The 21,870-nt window shown below is 38.0% G+C and overlaps 2 protein-coding genes across 4 annotated transcripts in view; one reads left to right on the forward strand and one right to left on the reverse strand.

The window, feature by feature from the left end:
- ppp2r2bb (protein phosphatase 2, regulatory subunit B, beta b) overlaps window positions 1-5,298 on the forward strand; it is a 67,044-nt gene extending 61,746 nt beyond the window's left edge. For all 3 annotated transcript variants that reach the window (XM_026234294.1, XM_026234295.1, XM_026234296.1), the window contains exons 5-9: window positions 1,081-1,258; window positions 3,261-3,425; window positions 3,970-4,139; window positions 4,291-4,382; window positions 4,849-5,298. In XM_026234294.1, coding sequence (XP_026090079.1) covers window positions 1,081-1,258; window positions 3,261-3,425; window positions 3,970-4,139; window positions 4,291-4,382; window positions 4,849-5,128 — 885 coding nt within the window. In that variant the 3' untranslated portion in view covers window positions 5,129-5,298. The remainder of the gene's footprint in view (window positions 1-1,080; window positions 1,259-3,260; window positions 3,426-3,969; window positions 4,140-4,290; window positions 4,383-4,848) is intronic.
- Window positions 5,299-6,265: 967 nt separating this feature from the next.
- LOC113063886 (transcription elongation regulator 1-like) lies at window positions 6,266-20,631 on the reverse strand. Its single transcript, XM_026234292.1, has 20 exons — window positions 20,506-20,631; window positions 16,966-17,194; window positions 16,711-16,863; window positions 16,017-16,290; window positions 15,589-15,840; window positions 15,060-15,260; window positions 14,849-14,949; window positions 14,669-14,757; window positions 14,415-14,575; window positions 13,342-13,417; window positions 12,085-12,220; window positions 10,745-10,834; window positions 10,542-10,660; window positions 10,289-10,439; window positions 9,973-10,137; window positions 9,698-9,880; window positions 9,421-9,600; window positions 7,245-7,328; window positions 7,063-7,163; window positions 6,266-6,861 (listed from the first exon to the last, which is right to left on the reverse strand). The coding sequence occupies exons 1-20, from the start codon at window positions 20,553-20,555 to the stop codon at window positions 6,660-6,662; spliced, it is 2,997 nt and encodes a 998-aa protein (XP_026090077.1). The 5' UTR covers window positions 20,556-20,631; the 3' UTR covers window positions 6,266-6,659.
- Window positions 20,632-21,870: the final 1,239 nt, after the last annotated feature.

Genomic DNA, 21,870 nt, shown 5'->3' on the forward strand with positions numbered 1-21,870 from the left:
ACTATGTCCTGGGAGATTAGCCTACATTGCCGGTTTCTGACAAATAATGCTGACTCACAGGCTCACAGTACGTTTTCATATTTAAAGAATTTGCCACTGATGATTCAAACGCAGGTTTTAAGCAGTGAAGAGTAGAGCTTGTTGTTTGCTGTTTCTCTGATCACAAATGCAGACTTGGTTTTATGTTTACACAGTATGATACAATGCAACGCGTAAAAAGACAGTATAATCTGTCATTATAATTATGTCCCCACTGCATGCAACAAATGCCTCGTTTGTGATGAGTTGTATAGGTTTTGTCTCATTGCACCGGGACACACATCATAGTATGGTAAGGGGCGTAACATTTCTGTCACATGCTTGATGTATTCTGCCAATCACAAAGCACTGGATAGCTGGCCAATCAGAGCACACCTTGCTTTTCAGAACCATGAGCTTTGTAAAAATGTACACGTTTCAGAAAGGCGGGGCATGGAGGAGAAACAATAATGTACAGTATGTGGAAATGAATGTGTTTTTTTGCACCTTAAACCACATAAACACATTTCATTACACCAAATACACAAAATAATGTTATTTTTTAGCAATGTCATATGACCCCTTAAAATATAACAAATGAGAAATACACACAATTGCAGAAATTAAATGACTTATCTTTTATCAATATTTAATCAAGATTCAAGAAATTGATTAGGCTAAATTTAGGCTGGCTCATAAAGTCATTCAATAATGGGAAGGATATCCATCAATTTTCCATACCCCGTGGTATACTTAAGCCTATCCCAGGCTCTTCCTCCAAATACAGGTTATCACCCATAGCTGATGGCCAGTGATTTACAGGTGTAACACATACATGAACTCACACAATTTAATCTTAAATTCACGGATCCTGTATCTCGTTGGGTTGTGGTGGAAACCAGAGTTCAGTTGGGAACTGGGACCTGAGCCACCATGCTACAGGCGATATTTTTAAGCAAATATTTAATTTTTAAGAATTCCATTATCTCAGTACTTATTGTAAATATTGACATTCCCTTTGTTGTCTCTTATCTCAACCATGTGTCTTCCTTCTCCTCTCAGGTGCCCGTCTTGAGGCCCATGGACTTGATGGTAAAGGCAACACCACGTCGCATTTTCTCTAATGCTCACACCTATCACATTAACTCCATCTCGGTCAACAGTGACTATGAGACATACATGTCCACGGATGACCTGAGGATCAACCTATGGAACTTGGAGATCACAAACCGAAGCTTTAGTATCCTTTTATAACCAGATGGTTGCTGACAATCTGAGATGGTTGCATGCCAGAAAAATATTGGGTCTCTGTGTTTTGTATTAAAAGAACTATATATATAAACTGCTCATCCTAATTAAGATCACAGGGATGATGGACTATATCCCAGTGTCTCAGGCCAAAGGAAAATAAACACCATGGACAGACGGCCAGCCCATCACAGGGCCTGTTTCAAGAATACCTTAGTCAACACATCTATGATATCTCCTACCATTTGGCTAAAGTCCTGTTACATGATGGAATAATTTATTGTTGTGCTTATACATTTTAACATTAATATTTGATAAAACTTTTTTTTGTATCATTCGTCACAGCATCCTTTAACTATTGTAAAATCACAGTAATGCCCTACTTCCTGTGGCTTATTGGTTTATTTTCCCAGTTGTCACTTACACTTTGTAACCAGACACAGTAAATACTGAAAGGCTTTTGTTACTAAACTAAAGACAAAAGGAATCAGCTAAACCAGCAATCAAACAAACCCAATAAACCACATGCAGACTGTCTCTGCTGTCACTTAATTCTGACAGATGACACCTCTGTGATGTACATTACACCCATTACCCTTTATCAAGTGTCCACCACTAATCCTGACCTCTTCTTCGCTGTCCCAAAGATAAATAGTGTCCAGCTTACTCAGGCACGCATCCCCATCGATCACTATTGATTGCTGCAGACCTGAGACGAAAAGCCTGTGGACAGTCTGTACGGGTGGCTATGGGTTCTGTGGAGTCACTCAAGGGATAAGAAGATAAAGCCTGAATCTAGCATAAGGTCAGACTGTAAATGTATGTTCTGCACAACATGTTGTGATGGATAACCTCTCACTACCCAACACCAACAGATGCATGTGATGCTATATTTATGCCTTTTTTTATCCAATATTTTAATTAGGGCCGGGACTCGATTAAAAAAAATTAATCTAATTAATTAGAGGCTTTGTAATTAATTAATAGAAATTAATCGCATTTTAATCGCATATAAATATTTGACCTGAGAACAGTGAGAAGTAATTTTTTTTCACATGGATTTATAGTATACCATTGAATAATGACTGAATACATAAGCTTAAGCAACAAAATATTGTTTATTTTTGTTCAACCAAGTCTAGCAGACCAGTGCAATTTTTGCCATGAAGTGTAGCAATAGCATATTTAGAAACAATTTAGAAATAGTACATTTCAGAAATTCAGGAAGCTTATAGGTGCTGGAACCTTCTGTAAAGTGTTTTTTAAGTAATACACAATACTGTCAAGTACATTCAGAACATTGGAAACACTGACTATTAGAAAACATCTCTCTGTTGCTTCAGAGGCCATAACATACTAAGTCCAACTCTCAATAACCTTGGCCAAAACAATAAAGAGTTCAACATAAACTGTTGCACCAACAAAATAATACATAGTTCATCATAAAGTGTAAAGTCCACGCTAGCTGCTATATGTTTTGCGTTGAGGTGATACTTGAGGCTCGATGTGCTGCTGCGTGATATGCGAACGATAGTTGGTGCTCCAGTATAATCGGTCCGCCGAAACTCATCCAGTGAGAAACGTTCCGCGGTGCAAAAATACGTTATTAAAAATGCGGGAATTTTTTTTCTGTAATTAATTAATCTTAGTTAACGCGTTATTTTTTGTGTAATTAATTAATCTCAATTAACGCGTTAAAGTCCCGGCCCTAATTTTAATATAAATCAGTTCAAAGATTGAAAGCGTAGATTCTCTTGGAAAAAATTTAGCATTAGAGATTTTCTCAGTTGCGGATGTACTATTTTGTAAGCTGATTTCATCCAAACATTTGGAAATGTAGATCTGAAGTATTCCACCATCTATATATAATGTAGGGCCAGACACATTAATCAAGCAGGACATTTATTGAAAAGGTTTAAATGATTCATGGGGAATTCCATGTGCTTCGACTGTATGAAATGTAGGATTGTGGATCCTTCACTCTGCCTACTCAGATATTGTAGACATAAAGCCAGCCAACATGGAAGAATTGACCGAGGTGATCACAGCGGCTGAGTTTCACCCTAACCAGTGCAACACGTTCGTCTACAGTAGCAGCAAGGGCTCCATAAGATTGTGTGACATGAGAACATCTGCACTTTGTGACAACCACTCTAAATGTGAGTTCACTTTAGTCCTTTTTTGATTTCCTTGTTGGATCTCTGATTGAAATGTGCCATTAATTTTGCCTGCCAAGTCATTGTAGCCATTAGAGATTTTTCCTCAAGATCTTGGTTTAAACCAAAAAGGTTAAAGTCTTTTTGAAATTTCGGTTGGGTTCACAATCAGACCTTCTATGATCAATATGAGAACTGGTCCAAGACTAGAGCCCTTAAGACCCAAGACCAGAAATAAATCCCAATTCCAAAACACAGAGTTACTCCCAAGACCTGTTTGGTCCAACAACTAGGGGTCAACTTTATTTAACTGATATAGAAAAAATACTGAAGTTATTGTTGTAGCATTTAATAAAAAAAACACTTTTGTGGTTAGAACCAAACTGGTTTTGAATTTGAAAGTCGTTTAATAGTATAAACTGACACCAAGATCCAGACCAAGGCCATGAAAGGGGAGAAGACAAGACCAAGGCCACAAGATCATGACCCCAATTCTGCTTCTGAAATATTACTTATATATTTATGTATTCTTGTTTATCTTTATTAGTATTTGAGGAACCAGAAGACCCCAGTAATCGCTCCTTCTTCTCCGAGATCATCTCTTCCATCTCAGATGTGAAATTCAGTCACAGTGGGCGCTACTTGATGACTCGTGACTACCTCACAGTGAAGGTGTGGGACATCAACATGGAGAGCAAGCCTTTGGAAACTTACCAGGTATTGGCTATGCAGACTGGACATTGACCTTTGATTGCATTTATAATGATTGGTTGATAATGACAATCAAAAATTTGTTTTATTGTAATTGTCTGTCAAATATTTCACTAGGTATTGATCATCTTTTTTTTTTCGTTTCTACCTTTGACAGGTCCATGACTACCTTAGGAGTAAGCTGTGCTCACTGTACGAGAATGACTGCATCTTTGACAAGTTTGAATGTGTCTGGAATGGAACTGACAGGTCTGTCAAAAGCTGGGGTATCTGGTCCTTTTCCTGGATGTCCACCTTCCAGCATTTAGCTCTGTTCTGGAAATTTTTTAGTAATTCTGAAACCCTTGATTAGCTTGAAGCCAAACTTTACACCAAAGATGGCCAACTCTGGTCCTAGAGAGCCACTGTTCTGCAGAGTTTAGCTCCATCTCAGTCAAACATGCCTGAAGAAACTAACCTAAGTCTCCAGGATTGCCTGAAAATTACAGGCTAGATATGTTTAATAAGGGGCGGAAGTTGACCTCTGCGGGACAGTGGCCCTCCAGGACATAAGTTGCCCATCCCTGCTCTACAAGAAGATGGACCTCCAAGATAAGGATTGGACTCCACTGGTCAAAAGCAATCAATCACACACACAGTTTTTCACATTGATTTTCGACTGTATGGTGCTGGTATCAGTTAATAAGAACTAATTGTCTTATTCCTTTCCCATTAGTGTCCTAATGACAGGCTCCTACAACAATTTCTTCCGTATGTTCGATCGGAACACTAAGCGCGATGTGACTCTGGAGGCCTCGCGGGAAAACAGCAAACCCAGAGCCATTCTCAAGCCACGCAAAGTTTGCATTGGTGGCAAGCGTCGTAAAGATGAAATCAGTGTAGACAGTCTGGACTTCAGTAAGAAGATCTTACACACTGCATGGCACCCCAACGAGAACATCATCGCTGTGGCCGCCACCAACAACCTCTATATATTTCAGGACAAGGTCAACTAGCATGTAGCTCTGATGTCTCCATTCATCACAACTACAAGGGGCATTATTTCTCTAGATGAACTGGGAGTTAAAAAGGTTGGACTCACTAGCAGTGAACTTGAGGAACATCTAGATGAGCTTGGCCTTCTACAGCAGATTTTTTACTGTACTGAATCTTAAAAAAAAAAAAAAAAAACATTGAAGGTGCACTACAAACCAAGGACAACTACACTGGCTATTGGACTGCTTTTTTTTAATGACTTAAACTTTCCCTATCTATAGATTTATTGGTAATGCACAGCAATACAAAGTGGAACCTTTAATCTTTAATATCACTAAAGACCCTTTCACACGATTCACATCAGGGCAATTCTCCAGCACCATTTGACCTCCATGAGAAGCATCATTGCTAGGTAACAAGAAAATGGGAAATGTACCGAGTGAAAATGAAGAGAACAAAAATATACTTAGAGCAGAAAGAGTCCTGCTGATTGCTTTGAAAGACATAAAATGTGTTTCTTTGAATGTCACAATATGCCTTTGAAGTTGAATAGAGGCACAGCCTCTTCCATCTTGCTTTGATTTTTGTGCTGGCATTTCTCACATAATGTCATACAAACTTGTTAATCATTGGATGTGTAGTGAAAGATCAACTGAAAAGTCAATTCAAATTTGACATTCATTGCTACAGTATTTGGATACAACATTTTTGATACTTCATGCTATCGTTTTGCAATGCATTGAAAAGTCATGTGAAAGGGCCTTAAACTGGTTAGAAGAATGTTTCAACTGAGTCGGTATTCAGCCTACATCTGATTTCTTGCTTCCTGGCAGGACAGAGAATTGAGATGGCTTTGAGAACTTAACATGTTGTTGTGGCTGCTGGGCCGTGAGGTATCCAACTTTTCGGCTTCCAAAATTGTATTTTTCATTTTACTTTATGAAGGTGCATGCATCAAAATCCAGCTTATTGGTTGATTGATGCAACAAACAGTAATGGTGTTAAACGGAAGTAATGTAGCAAATGTACTAATGTTCTGCTTTTTTTTTCTTCTAATTTTACAAAGAAAACAGTGGGGAAAATTTAATAAAAATCAAGAGGTACACATTTTGTATTCTTTGATTTCATGGCCTGTGAAAAATACAAGATCACAACAATTGCTAAAAAACAAAAAGTTTGCATTTATTTCCATTGAACATACAGAAATATAGCAACAAGTCCAAATTAAACCACTTTAAGAAACATTTCACATGTACTGCACATGTTCTGCCTGTTGGATTAACAGCCTGTCACAACTGATAATCCACAAGACTCTCACAAGAGGCTGCAGTACCAAGTGCAAGTAACATGTACAAATGCATTCCCTGCCTGGCGACTGAAGTTCATAGATTGACATTAACAATTTGCCTTGTGCTAGCCTACAACTAGTGGGCATCATCTTGCACAGTTTGAGTATATAACACAGACGTTTCATAAGTAAAAGTCATTAACACTGTGCTATGATGAGTGCATGGCTGGCTCATGCTCAGTCCTCTAAGGTCCACTAGGGCTTCACTTTGTGGAGCGGCGGCTGGGTTCTGAGGCAGTTGGGGGAGGTGGGGGTCCCCGGCGGTCCAAGTCCTCAATGTAGAACATGATGAGTTTGTGGCGTTCTTCTGGGACGCAGTCTAGGACCAGGAAACGTTTATCATTTTGAAGGACTTTCTCAATATCTTTTAAGTGCTGGTCTGAATCTTGGATCAACTTCCGTGATCTGCAGAAAAAAAATTACACAAGAGTTCAACAGCAACAGCTTTAGAAAATGGAAGCTAAAAAACTAGATGATAATCATGTTCCTAATAGGGCTAATTACATTTTAACTTTAAAATAAAATCATTTGCTCTCCCTTGTACATTCTTCAGTCATACAGGGTTCAAGAGACAAGAAGTTTTGAAAATTAAAGGAAGGTGCATACCTATACGTGATGAATTTGGTTTCTTTCAGGAGAGTTCTGAAGTCAGCTTTGGCTGTGATGTATTTGTCCTTTATGTAATCTTCAAATTCCCGTTGTTTCTTCTAGAAGAGATGAGAGAGACAGAAATCATTGATGTTGATAAGGCCAAAATTGCAGCATGTCATCTAAACAACTCAACTCACTCGATCACTGCTGGAGAACTTGATGCAGCGTGGGTCATCTTTGATGATCTTCTTCACTTCCTTCCACGTGGTTGTTAGGGTGATCTATGATGAAATAGTTACATAATATAAGCAGCATGAACACATGGATAACTTAAAGATACATACCATGAGGACCAAATAATGAAATGATCAAATAATCAAAAAATACATAGTTAAAAAAAAATTATTAAAATCTCATTTAATTTAAATTTGACTATGGATTTTTTTTTTTTTTTGTACTGGTACTTTATAAAAGCTCAAAAATCCATTAAAAATACAAAAAATATTTTTCTTTGTACATCTACTAAAGAGAAAAGGTCTGACTGAACTGTCTTATTGGAAAGTTTTCAGAACTTATAGTAAGGTACATTAATTTACATTTATTCATTTATTGCAAAAGCAAGTAAAATGCTCAAGTTACTAAAGTTACTTTATGGTAAGGAGAGAGGGAGTCCGAGTGCGCATTTCTGTTGCATGATCTTGATTTCTGTTTGCTCCATTAGCGCACGCATTTGGATTAAAACTAAATCATAACTACAGAACAAACAAAAATTATAAGGGCTTTCACTATAAACAACATTTTAAATGTCAAGCATATATGACTTTATTTAAAGCAAAGGTGAAACTGGCACACTGTGTGAGATGCGCAAGGCCTTGTTCTGCACCAATACAAACCTGTGCGTGCTTTGCATGTTTAGCTTGCTGTAAAGACCAAAGTATATTTTGGTTTTTACTAATAAGTAAGGGTCCACGTAAACGTAAATGATATACTACAAACTAAATCGAAGACCGAACTGATATGACGTCATTTCCAACAAAATCAGGCTGAAATGAAGTTCGTTTTGAGTTTGTTTCGGTAGTTCGATACAGCGGACCAAAGCAAACATCGTTTCGGCTCGTAAACACCTTCGAGTTTCTACTGGTCTGTGGCGATTACGCAATCGGTGGGTGTGTTCTGAAACTCCACCTTCTTTGATATGCAAACCCCCCCCCCAGTTCGTTCATCATTCAATGGAGTTCAGGCAAAAGAGAACAATATCTCTGGCCTAGTCAATAGCAACATGAATACACTGGAGTGTCGAAAAGCTGATATATCTGCACCTGTACGATCACTCGTGGAGAGACTTTAAAAACTCAGAGAAAGCATTAATTCCTAGAAAGAAGTTGCAACGAAGCTTGATGTTGCCATCCCAGAGTTGTGCAAAAAGCGACGTAGAGAAACATCGTAATGTTTCCATGAAAAGAATGAAAGCAAAGAGTAAAAGGTAGCAAGTACCAAATAAATGTTTCAAATAAATGTTGCACCATAATGTTGCTGCTGCTGCTGTTGTTGTTGTTCTTTCAATAAGCAAATTTAAAGGGTATACAATAAATGAAATGCCAAAAGAAGCATACAATAATAAACCTTTGTTTTTATCAAAAGTAAATCATGACACCACATAAAATGGTGTAACAATTTATCCAGTTTAATATAATAAATGAACACTAATGAAATAAAGTAACAAACCAACTAATATTTTTTTTCCATATCAAGCTAAAGTTTGCAGACTGTGAGATATTCACTTCCTATGAAGGACTGATTATGAGAATATTATGTTTCTTTTGTATTGCAAACATGATACTTGACTATGAACTACTGCTAATCATTATTCTTTTGTCTAAAAATTTTTCTGACCATTGGTGCCCGTCTCACACCTAGATTGCCTACATTTCATAGCTGTTGTGTTCAAGGGATACGTGTGAGCGCCACAACGCAGGTTTACATTAATCTTCACCTCTTTGTTTCTGTACCCACTATATAAATAAATAAATAAAATGCTGTGAAAAAACAGGTATCGGTATCTACATTTACCAAAAATTAAAGTATCGGTATTAGACTCATTCTGAAAAAAATGGCATTGGTGCATCCCTGATAATAATTATGTTTAATATATATTCTAATGAGGACCGAGTATATAACAACAACAACAACATTATACAATAATTGTTGTTAATAGACTATATACTTAATTTCTATGTAATGATAAGAAAAATCATAATTCCTATTATAATTATTGTTATAAAATGCATTAGAATAAAAAAAGAAACTATGTAATATGTATTATCATTATTATTGTTGTCGTTATGTGATTGTGTGATTTTGAACCCGTCTCACCATGGAGGTCTCATCCAACAGTTGCCTGAAATGTTCCTTCTTCTTCTTGGTAAGAGCCTCCACATGTTCTTCAAACAATTTCTCCTTCTCATGTCGCTCCAGCAGAGCAGCAGACTCCCAGCGGTGGTCTTTACGCAGATTGCGCCTCGTTTCTGACCAGGAAGCATCCGTTGACCTAACCTATGCGTGAATAATAATGAAAAATGACAAAATGTATATATAATTAAAGCAATGTACAATGAGATGTAATCATTGTTAAGAGTGTGCCAGCACTGACCATATCTGACATGAGTGCTCTAAAGTGCTGGACAGCTTCCTCTCGTTTATGCTGCTCTCGCTCTCGGTCAATCTCTTTGGTTTGTTCAGATCGAGCTCTCTGCACCTCCCGCTCTCTCTCCCTCAGACTGGCCTCGATACGAGCCTGCCGTTCCAGCTCTTTCTCCTTCTCTGCGTCCACATTCTACACAACACAGACACTTATATTAAACCCGTCTTTCTGGTCTTGGGAGTTTCCTCCAGATGAATCAATAAGACCAGGAACACGGTTCTAACCTTCGCCTGTTTCTCCACATACTGTTTGTACAGTTCCTCTCTAGCAGCTGAGCTCTCCACGGCTTTGTAGCGTGGGTCCGTCTCCACCTTGTCCTTCACTTTGCCCCAGCGCTGAGAGACGTCCACATGGTGGTCTGACAGTAAATCGAAGAAGTCCTGCTTCACCTGCAGCCAGAAACACACAACTTGACTTAATTTGTCAGGGCTTGACCGAATATATAGTGGAATTCAACCTCAATTCTATCAACAGAACTTTGTAATTTCCTGTTGATTCAAGTGGACATTTCTGGGTGGTTGAGGGAGGCCGGTGACAGACCTTTTCTACTTTGTTTTTGGAGTCTTCTTTGTCCTTCTTTCTCAAGGCTGTCATGAACTCTGTGAATATGGCCTCTCTGTCCTTCATCTTCTCAATGGCCTTGAAGCGAGGATCCTTAGAGTGTTTTGCTGCAAACTCACTGAATGTGGTCCTAACAGGTGAAAGGAAAATAAGTGGCAACTTCAGAAGGTCAGGCAAGAGCTTTATTGAGTGCAAATACATAGAGAAGGCCTAACTGAAACAAACAACACACCTCATGTGAAGTTTGGCATCTTCCATCATCTTCCTGAAGTCATCTTTAGCCTGCATGAGTTTATTCTTCTTCTCCTTCCTCTCCTCTTCAGCACGAGTCTTCACGTACTGATCGAACACCTGCACAGTGATGGAGATACAAATGACAAAGCTGCCTACTTCTGCTCTTTCAGCAAACCACTAAATGTCCAACGCTCTTCTTACCTGTTTCCTCTCTCTGGGGTTGAGCAGCAAATATCGAGGGTCAAACACAATCTTGTGCAGCTCTTTGTCCCAAGTGGAAAAGGCTGAAACCTGCAGGTATGAAGTGGACAAAAATTGGCTTACCACTGAACAGACTACCCAAAAAACAACACTTCATTCAAGTAAATCAATAAACATCATATAGGAGTGACTTAAAGAGCTTAACTTGTATTGAACTTACAACATTTAATGATACACAATTGAAATCTCTATCAGTCAAATTACAATCACCTACAATTACTACTACTGTGTAATACCCGTAGACAAAGAAGTAAAAAAAAATATGTATATCTTCCTTAAATGTTTTAATGTGATCAAACAGAATTAAGCAATACAAAATACTTGACTATTACACAATGCAATAGTACATTCTTCTTTGGTAATTATTTGTTATTTCATGCAATAAGTTAGGACCAAAGAGTTTTATTCAAAGTTGACAGATAGAGATTCTCGTATGAACATTGACAAGAGAGGGCACCAAACACTACTGTCAAGTAGGACTGGGCGGTGTGACTGTTTACTACACATTATTGTATTTATAATACTGTAAAATTGTTGAAGTGTTCATCTTGTTGCCAGGACAATATAAATTCAACTGATATCAATATTCTATGCCAAACAAAGTTATTTATTTGGTGAAGAACTGTATAGTAAGTGGTATGACTACATTACCACTTAAATTTTCATTTTCTTTGTGGAAGCTTTGAGTTTAATAAAGGTTTAGTAAAACATTGCTCTATAACTCAAAAGAATATTTAGTTTCCAATTATTTACCTATGTGGGAAGACAAAGACAAAGCTGACAAAGCAAAAACTACGCAAAAGTTTCAGCCTTTCCAGCATATTCAGTTTCCATTAACTACTTACACTGGTCTAAATTAGTGGACTAAACGGGAAACCATTAATAGACATATATGAAGTGATTTCAGATATATCAAAGCTCATTACATATGCAAATATTCTTCCCAGAATTTCCAGCATAAAGATCTTGTGATAAATAACTTGTGATATATGCAGTTACCATGATATATAAGCTGATATAAGATTTTGGTCATACCGCCCATCCCTATAGTCAAGCACAAATCATCTAACATGACCTCACTCAGAATTCAGAAAAGACAGGTAAATAAATGGAGTGACAGAAAGACCAGATAGAAATTTAAGACTCTATATTACATAATATTTAAAAATGATAATAACAAGAATGAACTTAAGATTGTACCTTGGTGGGCTTCCATTCAGATTTATGTGTCTAATATTACAGAGCTGGTTAGAGTATTGCGTTGGATTGAAGTGTTTTACCCCTCTCTCCAGCAGCATGTCCCTGAACTGGTTCATGCGGACCTCCAGGGGCACCAGGGCCCGATCGCGAGCAGCCTTCAGTTCGGCCTCCATGGCCACGTCTTTCTCTGCGTCAGCCTCCTTCATACCGTCCGTCCTGTCAGGGAGAAGAGGACTAGTATAAGGAAGAACGTCTTCGTTTTAGAACCCTTTTTTTTTTTTTTGGCGTCTATGCTTGTAAAAAAATAAAAATCGGAGAGGATCTCTGAAAATTTATGATTTTATCCTTATATTGTTGAATGAATTGACATCTGTATCGGACTGAAACTTATTTATTAGATCTATCAAATGATTTAAATATATATTTATATATATAAAAAAAATGGTTACAATCAATCCATTTCCTTTTAAGGACTTAGACTTCTAGAAACTGTTCAAACAGATAAATATTGTGACTTGTCAAATTTAATAATTAATTATCGGCATATAATAATTAAACCATTTTTCATTTATAGAATGTTTCAACATTTTACATTTTGAAAGCCATACTACACTAATTTATTTCAATTTGAGAAAGGGTGTTCAAAGTGTAAGCACTGCATTATCCTTGCAATCTGCGCATCAACGGGTTATTTGCGTTTTGTAAGTTAGAACAGATGTCAAATACAAATATAATCGTATTTTTGCTTTCAGTTTTTTTTTTTTTTTTTTTATAAATCCCAAAACGTTTTTTTACATCAAAACACATCACTGAAGAACTGATGTTTTGATTGGCTCACTGGGATTTGCCTAATGGAGGCTAAAGAGAGGTCAAACGAGGTGGGTTACCTTGGAGGCCCACGTTGGCATCGCCAGAGCTTAGAAGCGTTCCCTGAAAAATAGTCCCCAGTGCAACAGGACCACTGTTTGGGGTCAGGGGGAGGCAGGCGTGAAGGGCACTGATGGGAAACAGTGACTGATTTGATTTGGTAAATGTTATGGAGTCACCACTTTTCACAGACCCAAACTAAAGATTACAAAGTCAGCATTGGGTGCACAAAAAAAAAAGAAGAAAAAAAAAATAACTGCCGCCGAAAATGTCTTTAATTGTGACATAAAATGGGCCAGTCAACATGTCTTAACTCAGCGCTTGAACGGAAGCAGCCCCATTTCCTTCATATGACAAGGAATAAAGTTTTCATGTCTTGTAGTTTCTTCCATATTATACTAAAACTAGGTGTTCTGCAGGGCCGGGTGTTCGGCCCCCTATGGTTCCTGTTGTGGCCCATTGGTACTTACTTTCTCTTCTTAGCCTTAGAAGGCTCATCATCCAGGGTGTCTTCTATGGCTGTGTCGATATCCTCTTTGTTGAAACCTGCAATAAGAAAAAAAGGTTTATGCTTGTTTTTGCTATGTTACTTTCAACAAAGAATCATGTGCTGTGTCTGAAATCGCACACTCGTTCACTGATCCCTATATAATGTATGGCAGTTGAGTTCACTATATCAGGAAGGAGTGAATAAATAAGTGAACAGATTCAGATGGTGACATATACATTGCACGTGAGACTTGGAGCTGTTGCAAAAACATTACAACATGTACCTAATTTTAGAAAATATTAATAGCAATAATACTCTAAATGACTCTATATTGCAATTATACATACCAACGTGTCAGCTTTGTGGTTTCGTTGATGGTATATAATAAAATTTTTTTGTAATGTTTTTATATTCAAAATCATTAAATACTATTAAAATACTGAGAACAAAAATAAACAAAATTATGAACGTGTTAATGTAAGTATTTATTATTTTTAGTATCTTGACACTCGCTCAAGCAGCGTTTTCAGTTCAGATGGTTGTAGAGAGACCTCAGGCAACCGTAAATTTTACATCAGAATGTGATTAATGAACATTTTTAAATTTTCAACCAAATTATCATAATTTTTTTAAGTTAACAATGATGCCACCTCAGTAAATTAGTAAAATATTAAACTGAGTTATTGCCTACATAACATTTTAATATAATGTATGAAATAAACTTTAAAGCAAAAATAATAAAGATGTAAATGTCATCTCTCCTTCTAACTCACGCGCTGCTCCTGCTCTCGCTTCCAGCTCGACACAACTCCGCTTTGGGATTGTGGGAAATAGTGCTCCAGAAAATGGAAATCAGAATGCATTGTGGGTAAAAAGTAGTGGACGAATGTAGGGAATGAAGTCGTTCACTCAGAATTCAGACAGCATTACAAAATGGCTGACACACGATATAGTGCATTATATAGTGGATAGGGAGCGGTTTCGGACACAGCATTCGTTCACAAACTATATGAAACTTTATGCAGTGCAAATTAGTGTCACAGAAGGTTTAACCTATTTTCTTGTTGTCATCTACCCCCCTTTTGTGGGAGGGTTCTTGAATGTATTTGTCCACATCAGCACGACCCACTAGCTCCTCAGGTCGGTCCCACATGGACAGTCGTGTGGTGGGATTGTAGTAAAACACACGGTCATCTCCAGTCCAGACTACACACCTAAAAACACATACATGTTAAAAAATGTTTTGAAACCTTTGAACAAACTTGCATACTTTAATCACTGAGGGACGGAAGAAGAAAAAGGCTCACCAGGGAGTACCAGGAATTGGGTTTGTGGCGACAGGTTTTGCCTTTAGTGCTGCTTTTTCTTCCTCTGTCATTTCTTCTTCCCTGGGCAACTACAAAAACAAAATATTAACAATATATATCGTTTATGTACTTAAAAATTTGCTTTAAACAATTTAAATAACCTGCAAACTTTACACTTACCTCTTTAGAAATGCCAAAGTTGTCCGCTTTGGCTTCCATGTCTATATTCTTTAAAACTGAATCATTGTTATGGCCATCTTTAGCCTTGTCACGGTCCTTATCTGCTCAGAAAAATAAAATGTTTCTGAATACAACACGGACTGTGCCTAACCTGAACTGCCGATGTCAATGGTCGGTGCAGTAAACATCATTCAAAAAAGACCTCACTTACCTCTCTCTTTTAGCTCAGCAGGTTTTTCCCAGGTGGATTCAAGAGTGCGATTGTTATAATAATACATCTTCCCATCAGCTGTTTTGTACTCAGACCATTCCGGAAGTGGTAGAGCCCCCATAAGAGATGCAGGAGATGCAGTGATAGCTAGCTGGGGATGCATCATGGGTACAAGAGGAGGGGCCATCCCTGGGAGCATACCTTTAAAAATAATTGCATTCAGCAAATAAAATAATAACAATATTATTTAATATATATATATATGACAGACAAATTTTAGTAGTAACATTAATTTTTTGTTCATGATTATCTCTACATTACCCTCAGAAAACTTAAATCTGATACTAAGCAATACTGAATATAAGTGTAGGCACCTTGTTCACATCACTTTTTAAGAGGAGGGCGCCATCTACTGGTTGAGTTAATAAATTATACATTTAATGTAGGAACTCTACATTTGCTGGTGTTTAGCTAAACTAACTAGGCAACTCAGCTTACTTTTAGAATTACATTTTTTTTTTCTACATACCAGGCAGTGGGATGTGCATGCCAGGTAGAGGCACTCTGAATGGAGGTACCATGACCGGGGGAAATGCTGGGATTGCAGGAGCCGGCTGGGCCATGGGCAGGCCAGGAGGGAGACTTTGATGCATAAGCGGCATTGTCTGCACTGCAGTGACTGTAGCAGTTACTGTAGGAACACTGACCACGGCAACAGAGGTCACACCTACACTTGCAGGAGGTGTGGAGGCCACTGGAGGCATCTCAGAAACAACAGACGCTACAGGACAAATAAAGCAAAGAGAAAGAATGAATGTGTGATTAAAGATAATATTAAAACAAAAATTAAAAACGTATTATATTGGCCATGCGTACTCAATTTTATAAATTATCCAATTTCTACTCAACAGGCCGCTACATGACTCATAATTCCTTCTCTCTGGGTGTAACACTCACTGGTGGAGGATTGAGAGGCAGTGGGGGCTGGACTGGTGCTGGGGTCAGGGCTGGTGCTGAGGGTGTAGGTGGGGGACAGGCTCTGAATGGAGACCGGCTCGGACACAGCTGTAGTTGCACTGCTTGCTGGAGTAGAGGCAGCGGTGTTAGGTGCTGCTGCAGCTCCTCCGGACTGAGCTGCCTTTAGAGGATTGAGCTCCGACTGCTGGATGATCTTTACTCCCTCTGGTTTGGTCCAGGCTGACTCACGTGTCCGAGCATTGTAGTAATATACCTGAAAGAGTTGTGGGAATATTTCAAAAGTCCTAGGATGCTAATACTAGGATTGCGTCAGGGTGGTTGACTAGTTGTCCACCCACTACCCAGAAGTACCCAGGACTTACTCAAGTTTTATTGCTATCATAGAGATCAGTTTTTATATCGAAACTATAAACTTTTAACCCAGTTCGTCTGTGATCCTTTCAATGTTTATAACACAGAAATAACAATTCTGTGTGGCGGTCTCATATTTATACATGAAAACTGCTCTCTTGAATGTTGGCTGTGGTTGTACTTATCAAAGGTTTAAGAGACATAAGGCAAAACTCATTTAAGAAAAAGTTTGAGTGGGTGTTTGAAACGAGATCACAATTTTTTTTAATAAGAAGCGTATTATTAAGTTATATTTATTTTAATTTAAAAGTCAGCTTGCTACCTTTCCTTCTGGTGTGGTGTTCTCTACCCAGATTTCCTCACTAGTCATGCTTGAAACAGATCCAGTTCCTGGCGATGGAGGCATTCCAGGTGGAAAGATCATGCCAGGAGGAGGGGGCATGTTACCCATTGGTGGGGGCATGAACGGTGGCCTCTGCGAAAAACACAACAGGATTTTTGAGATTTAAATATCTCAAAATGACTTTCAATCAAAACATATGCACCTACCTTTGTATATTTCTGTAATAGCACCTACCTGCAGGTGTGGGGGTCCAATGGGTGGGGGCAAAGCTCCAGGTGGGGGTATAGGTGGCATATTGGTGTCAAACGGTGGTCTGCCAAAAGGGGGTCTAGGGGGTGGTGGGGGTCCTCTCATCATGCCAAAGGGTGGAGGCGGGGGTCGTAGTAATGGTGGAGGTCCTCGCAAAACTGTGGTAGGTGGTGGAGCAGGGCTATGAAAATGTAAAGCCTGCTGTAACACCATCCTAAGGTAAAATAAATTACAAAAATCAGTAATTACCAATATGCAAAACCTCAACTTGATATTCACTGTACACTAAAAGTTAAATGACAAAAGTACACTACAGAATTAGTCAAGATATGAAGAAACCATAAAGGAGTCATGTGATGCAATTTAAAATTGTCCTTTCTCTTTGGATTATTACAAATTCTTGGTGCATAAAGAAGATCTGTAAAGTTTCAAAGACTTAAGTCTCAAATCCAAAGAGATATTCTTTCTAAAAGTTAAGACTCTGCCACACCCCCTAAAATGGCTCAATCAAACACGCCCCCACATCTCTACATCACTATGTGGAAATATTTGCCTAATGCCGACCAAATGTTCACAAAAAAAAAAAAAAAGGCAGCATGGTTTCAGTAACAGCAGTTAGTTTTGAAGCACCCATGTCAGGGAGATGCTGTGTGTTTCTAGACGAAAGCAAAAGCACTTTATTTGTTCTTCCAAAAGTAGATGTATTTAGGAATCTTTAAGATTACCTACAACAGAACAGCAATGCATTTTATGGAAGACGACCGTTTTGTGAACCTAGGAGAGGAGGTAATTCTGACTTTGCTACGACAATCTAGCGCTTCTGAATCAGCTACTGTAAGTATGTTTTGTTATTAGTTTAAGTATTTGCTATTGAATGTTCAAATGTGGAGTTGCACGTCACATGCGTGCATGAGAGAGAGAGAGAGAGAGAGAGAGAGAGAGATGGTCACACAGTGGAGTCAGCTGTCTGAACCGTCCGTGGCTGGTGTACTGTCTGCAAACACATACAAGCTTCATCACTGTGTCTGTCACACCACTCTGTTCCTCTTTCAGACTAGGGCTGTGCGATTAATCGAAATTGAAATAAAATCACGATTTGAGTGTGCACGATTTCTAAATTGCTTTATAGCACAATTTTCCGCAGCCCCAACGTCCCGCAGTATGCTATCTGAACCAATCAGGATGCAGCGCACCTAAGTGGAGCGCGAGAACAGAGCAGACTGGGCATATGCCTAACTCTAGGTTCACACACTCTGTCTGTGATGCGTAGCCTTTTTTTTCGAGCCCATGTTAATGGATCAGAACGTTCACACTGCACGCAGTAAAAAGAACAGAACAGAAAAGGTTATAAATAGAAAGGTGCGAAAAGATTTAATATCTTGCGCATGAGCACAAAGAGAGTTGTGAGTGCACAGGACACAGGTTGAGCGAGAGGAGACACGTTGTAAGGCAGCGTGTATCTGAGCCTTATACAGTCTATGATCTGAGCACGGGCATCTGGTTTTGTTAACTGAGCAAAGGAAATGTGTACATTTTATTGATAACAATACAGTATTATTAACTTTTTAGAAATTATTGAGGTGAATGACTCTTTTAAGTTTGTGTGTGTACATATCAGGACACAACTCTGTATAAATGACTAAGGGTGTCACGATTTCGATTTTAAATCGAAATCGATCGAAATTAAGTCACAGTCTCAAACTTCGAATTAAAAAATGGAATCGTCGATGCTGCCACGCCCCCATGTTGTATGACGGCAAATCAATGACAAAAATAACCGAGCATTCAACTGATGCTGGCGCGCGCGCTAAATCGCTTCCGCGAGAGGAAAACTGAATCGGATGCGAAGAAACGGGAGCCCGCGAGCTCATTTCAAACTCTCGCGCACGCGTGACATGTACTCTGCGCGCAATAAAAGCCCTCGCGCGCGCATGCTCATTCCCCACATCCCCACATATATGAATCTAAATGAATGACAGTGAAGTGTTTAACAAGTGTTTTATCTTTAATCTTTTAAATCGATACATCGTAATATTTGAAGGTTATTTTAGTCATTTTTTATTGTTTTTGTTTGTTTTATGAACTTGAATGTCATCTTTTGTGAAGAAGACTGCACTTACAAAAGAGAAACTGGATGGCAATTTATTTTAAGTTTTCAATTGACTAAAGATATAAGTTATTGTTACATTATGTTGTTAATAAAAGTTTTAAATTTGACAGTGTAATGTGGTACATTGCAAACAAAAGTCAGATATTATATTACATAAAAGTCTAGTTTGAAAAATGACAATCTGTGCTTTAAAAAGAATAAATGTAAAAAACGAGAATCGAATCGAACCGTGACCTTAGAATCGAAAATGCAATCGAATCGAGGATTTGGAGAATCGTGACACCCCTATAAATGACATGGGTATGATTTACTTTTTTTTTTGGAGAAAGTGAAAAAAAGTACAAAGTTTCCTGTGAGGGTTGGTTTAGGGCGACATAATATACAGTTTGTACAGTATAAAACACATTACGCCTATGGGATGTCCCCACTTTTCACAAAAACAAATGTGTGTGTTTGTTTAGACACTGGCTGCACCAAATGTGAAACTATAGTGTGTTAGGAGTACTGCAAATATAATTAAACATTTGTAATACCTTTTCCTAAACACATATTTGTTTCTTGTGTACACAAAACACACACACTCCTTTATAATTTTGACCACTTTTAAACAGAAGTTGAGTTTTCATTTATTCCAAGCCTTGAATTTAGATTAAACCCATTTTAACCCTTTCTGGACATCCTAGGTTTGGGAGGGGTGGGATGGGGGGGGGGGGTTGCAAAGGCTGTAGACCATAGTTGTCATCAATACAACCTTTTTTGTGCCAAAAAAAAAAAAAAGCAATTCGCTTTCTGAGCTTGACTTGTAGATTAAATAAAATTCAATGTATACTCAGTTTTCAATAATCGCTTAAATTGTACGTATATTAGACATCCCACAATTAGTTTTCGAGTGATGTGAACATTAAACTGAATCTCTACGGTTTTCTTTTTTTATTCAGTGCTGATTTAAACGATAACTAACGTTACGCAATAAAAAACACACACACACACACACACACACACACAATGGCCTGCAAAATCATCCCTTATCCATAAAAAGATTAATTGTCGCAAACACGACGGTGGGCTAAAGATAGCTAGCGAACCCAGACACAGCTAACACGTCAGCTAACAAGCCATTAATTTAGTTGCTAACAAGAAACATTTTGTTGATTAGCATGTTATTGCGAAGCATATAGTTTTGCTTCCCATGCGTTTCTGGTCACGTGTGAACTATTTAAGCAGATAAATAAACATAGAAAGAACGTTTATGAAGCTAGCAAACATGCTAACTGCGCTAAACAGCGCCAGCGGAGTCCCCCCTCCGACTCACACTATAACTGCCTCGCTACATAGCGAAGATAAAGACAAGCACTGATTTCTGCATGAATATACATCTAGTGGTGTGATACTGAGTCCTTTCAGCGTTATCTGACCTGTTCTCCCCGAGTCCAGCACTCTCTCCGTCTGTGTTCTCCGCCATCATCGCTCTAGAAACTAAACACACTAACGTACGTACGTACGTACAGCTAAACTTCCTGTTGGGCTTCCTCGTGCTTCTTTAAACGTCATTGACTGGGTTTACTGAACATTAAAATCTTTCATTACCAAGTCATGCTTTTATATCATTATTGAATCAAAACTCTACTGCAACACGTTTAAATTAATAATTACTCAGCTAGACTTTGACATTTTAGTGTTTGAGCAATGTTGGCCATGCGGTGCTTTTGGAATTGCTCTGTTTATTCATTCATTCTTTCATTAAATTAATCATGTTTTTGAGGGCCTAATCATGCTCGAAAACTCGTAAAACACGAAACGGTGCACACACACCTGGGGTCTTATTTATAAACGTTGCGTACGCACAAAATAGGAATAGAAATTGCGTACGCAATTTTGTACGCACATTTTGGGATTTTTAAAAAATAAATAAACTTGGCGTAAATATGTACGCACTTTACGGACATTCTAGACCATGCGTACGCACTATTTTTCCTGCGTGAGAAAAGTAATGAAGTAAGGAACGATTTTAATATACACATTTACACTATATATTCCACTATCATTAAAGGAGATAAGCACTGAGAATGCATAAAGTCATTACGCAGAAATTAACAAAAATGATATTCTTTAGACATATTTAGTGGATGCGCTTGATTACTTTTCCTGTTGCACGCTGTTAATGACAGCGAAGAGTGCTATAGATTCATCTTTCAGCTAGAATGCAGATGTCATGCTTTGCGAAAATATTTTAGTGAGAACATTGATCAATGATGTGCACTACTTTGATATTATGGGGACACTGCTGGATTCAACGGTCCATTGACAGGGGAATAGTGTTTATAGAACAGGAAAATGGGTGTGATTTAAAAAAAAAATGGCATTATGGTTTTGACATTTTAGTTCAAAAGCCTGGTTATAGTGTTTTAGCAATCAAGAAAAACTGTAACATACGCATAGTTGCTGATAAAAGTGTTGTCAGGCATAATTATATGTTTTTATTAGGTTTTGCGTTTGGATACATATTTATACATGGTCAAAGACTACTTTTTGCCAAGGTGTAGATTTATTTATTTATATATTTTTATTTTATTTATTATTATGTTGTTGAGTCTTCTTGAGTCAGCTTTTAATGTAAATTAGTTAGATTTTTTGTATTAGACTGTATTTACATTTACAGATGATTTACATAAAATACATATACATATCAGTTGTCACTCTATATCTCTCAATAACTGTCATAAGATGACATTTAATCGAGTGACACAAAACATAATGGAATGAAATACAGTGATGACAGA

This window comes from Carassius auratus, chromosome 46, assembly GCF_003368295.1.
Source record: "Carassius auratus strain Wakin chromosome 46, ASM336829v1, whole genome shotgun sequence".
In the NCBI taxonomy this organism is placed as follows: Eukaryota; Metazoa; Chordata; class Actinopteri; order Cypriniformes; family Cyprinidae; genus Carassius; species Carassius auratus.

Bases quoted from the DNA above. Each gene is read 5' to 3' on its own strand.
- LOC113063886 (XM_026234292.1), bottom strand. From the start codon at position 20,555: ATGATGGCGGAGAACACAGACGGAGAGAGTGCTGGACTCGGGGAGAAC. The intron at 14,576-14,668 runs GTGAGCCTTTTT...ATGTGTTTTTAG, and splicing joins CCAATTCCTGGTACTCCCTG to GTGTGTAGTCTGGACTGGAG. The intron at 9,601-9,697 runs GTCAGTGCTGGC...ATTCACGCATAG, and splicing joins GAGCACTCATGTCAGATATG to GTTAGGTCAACGGATGCTTC.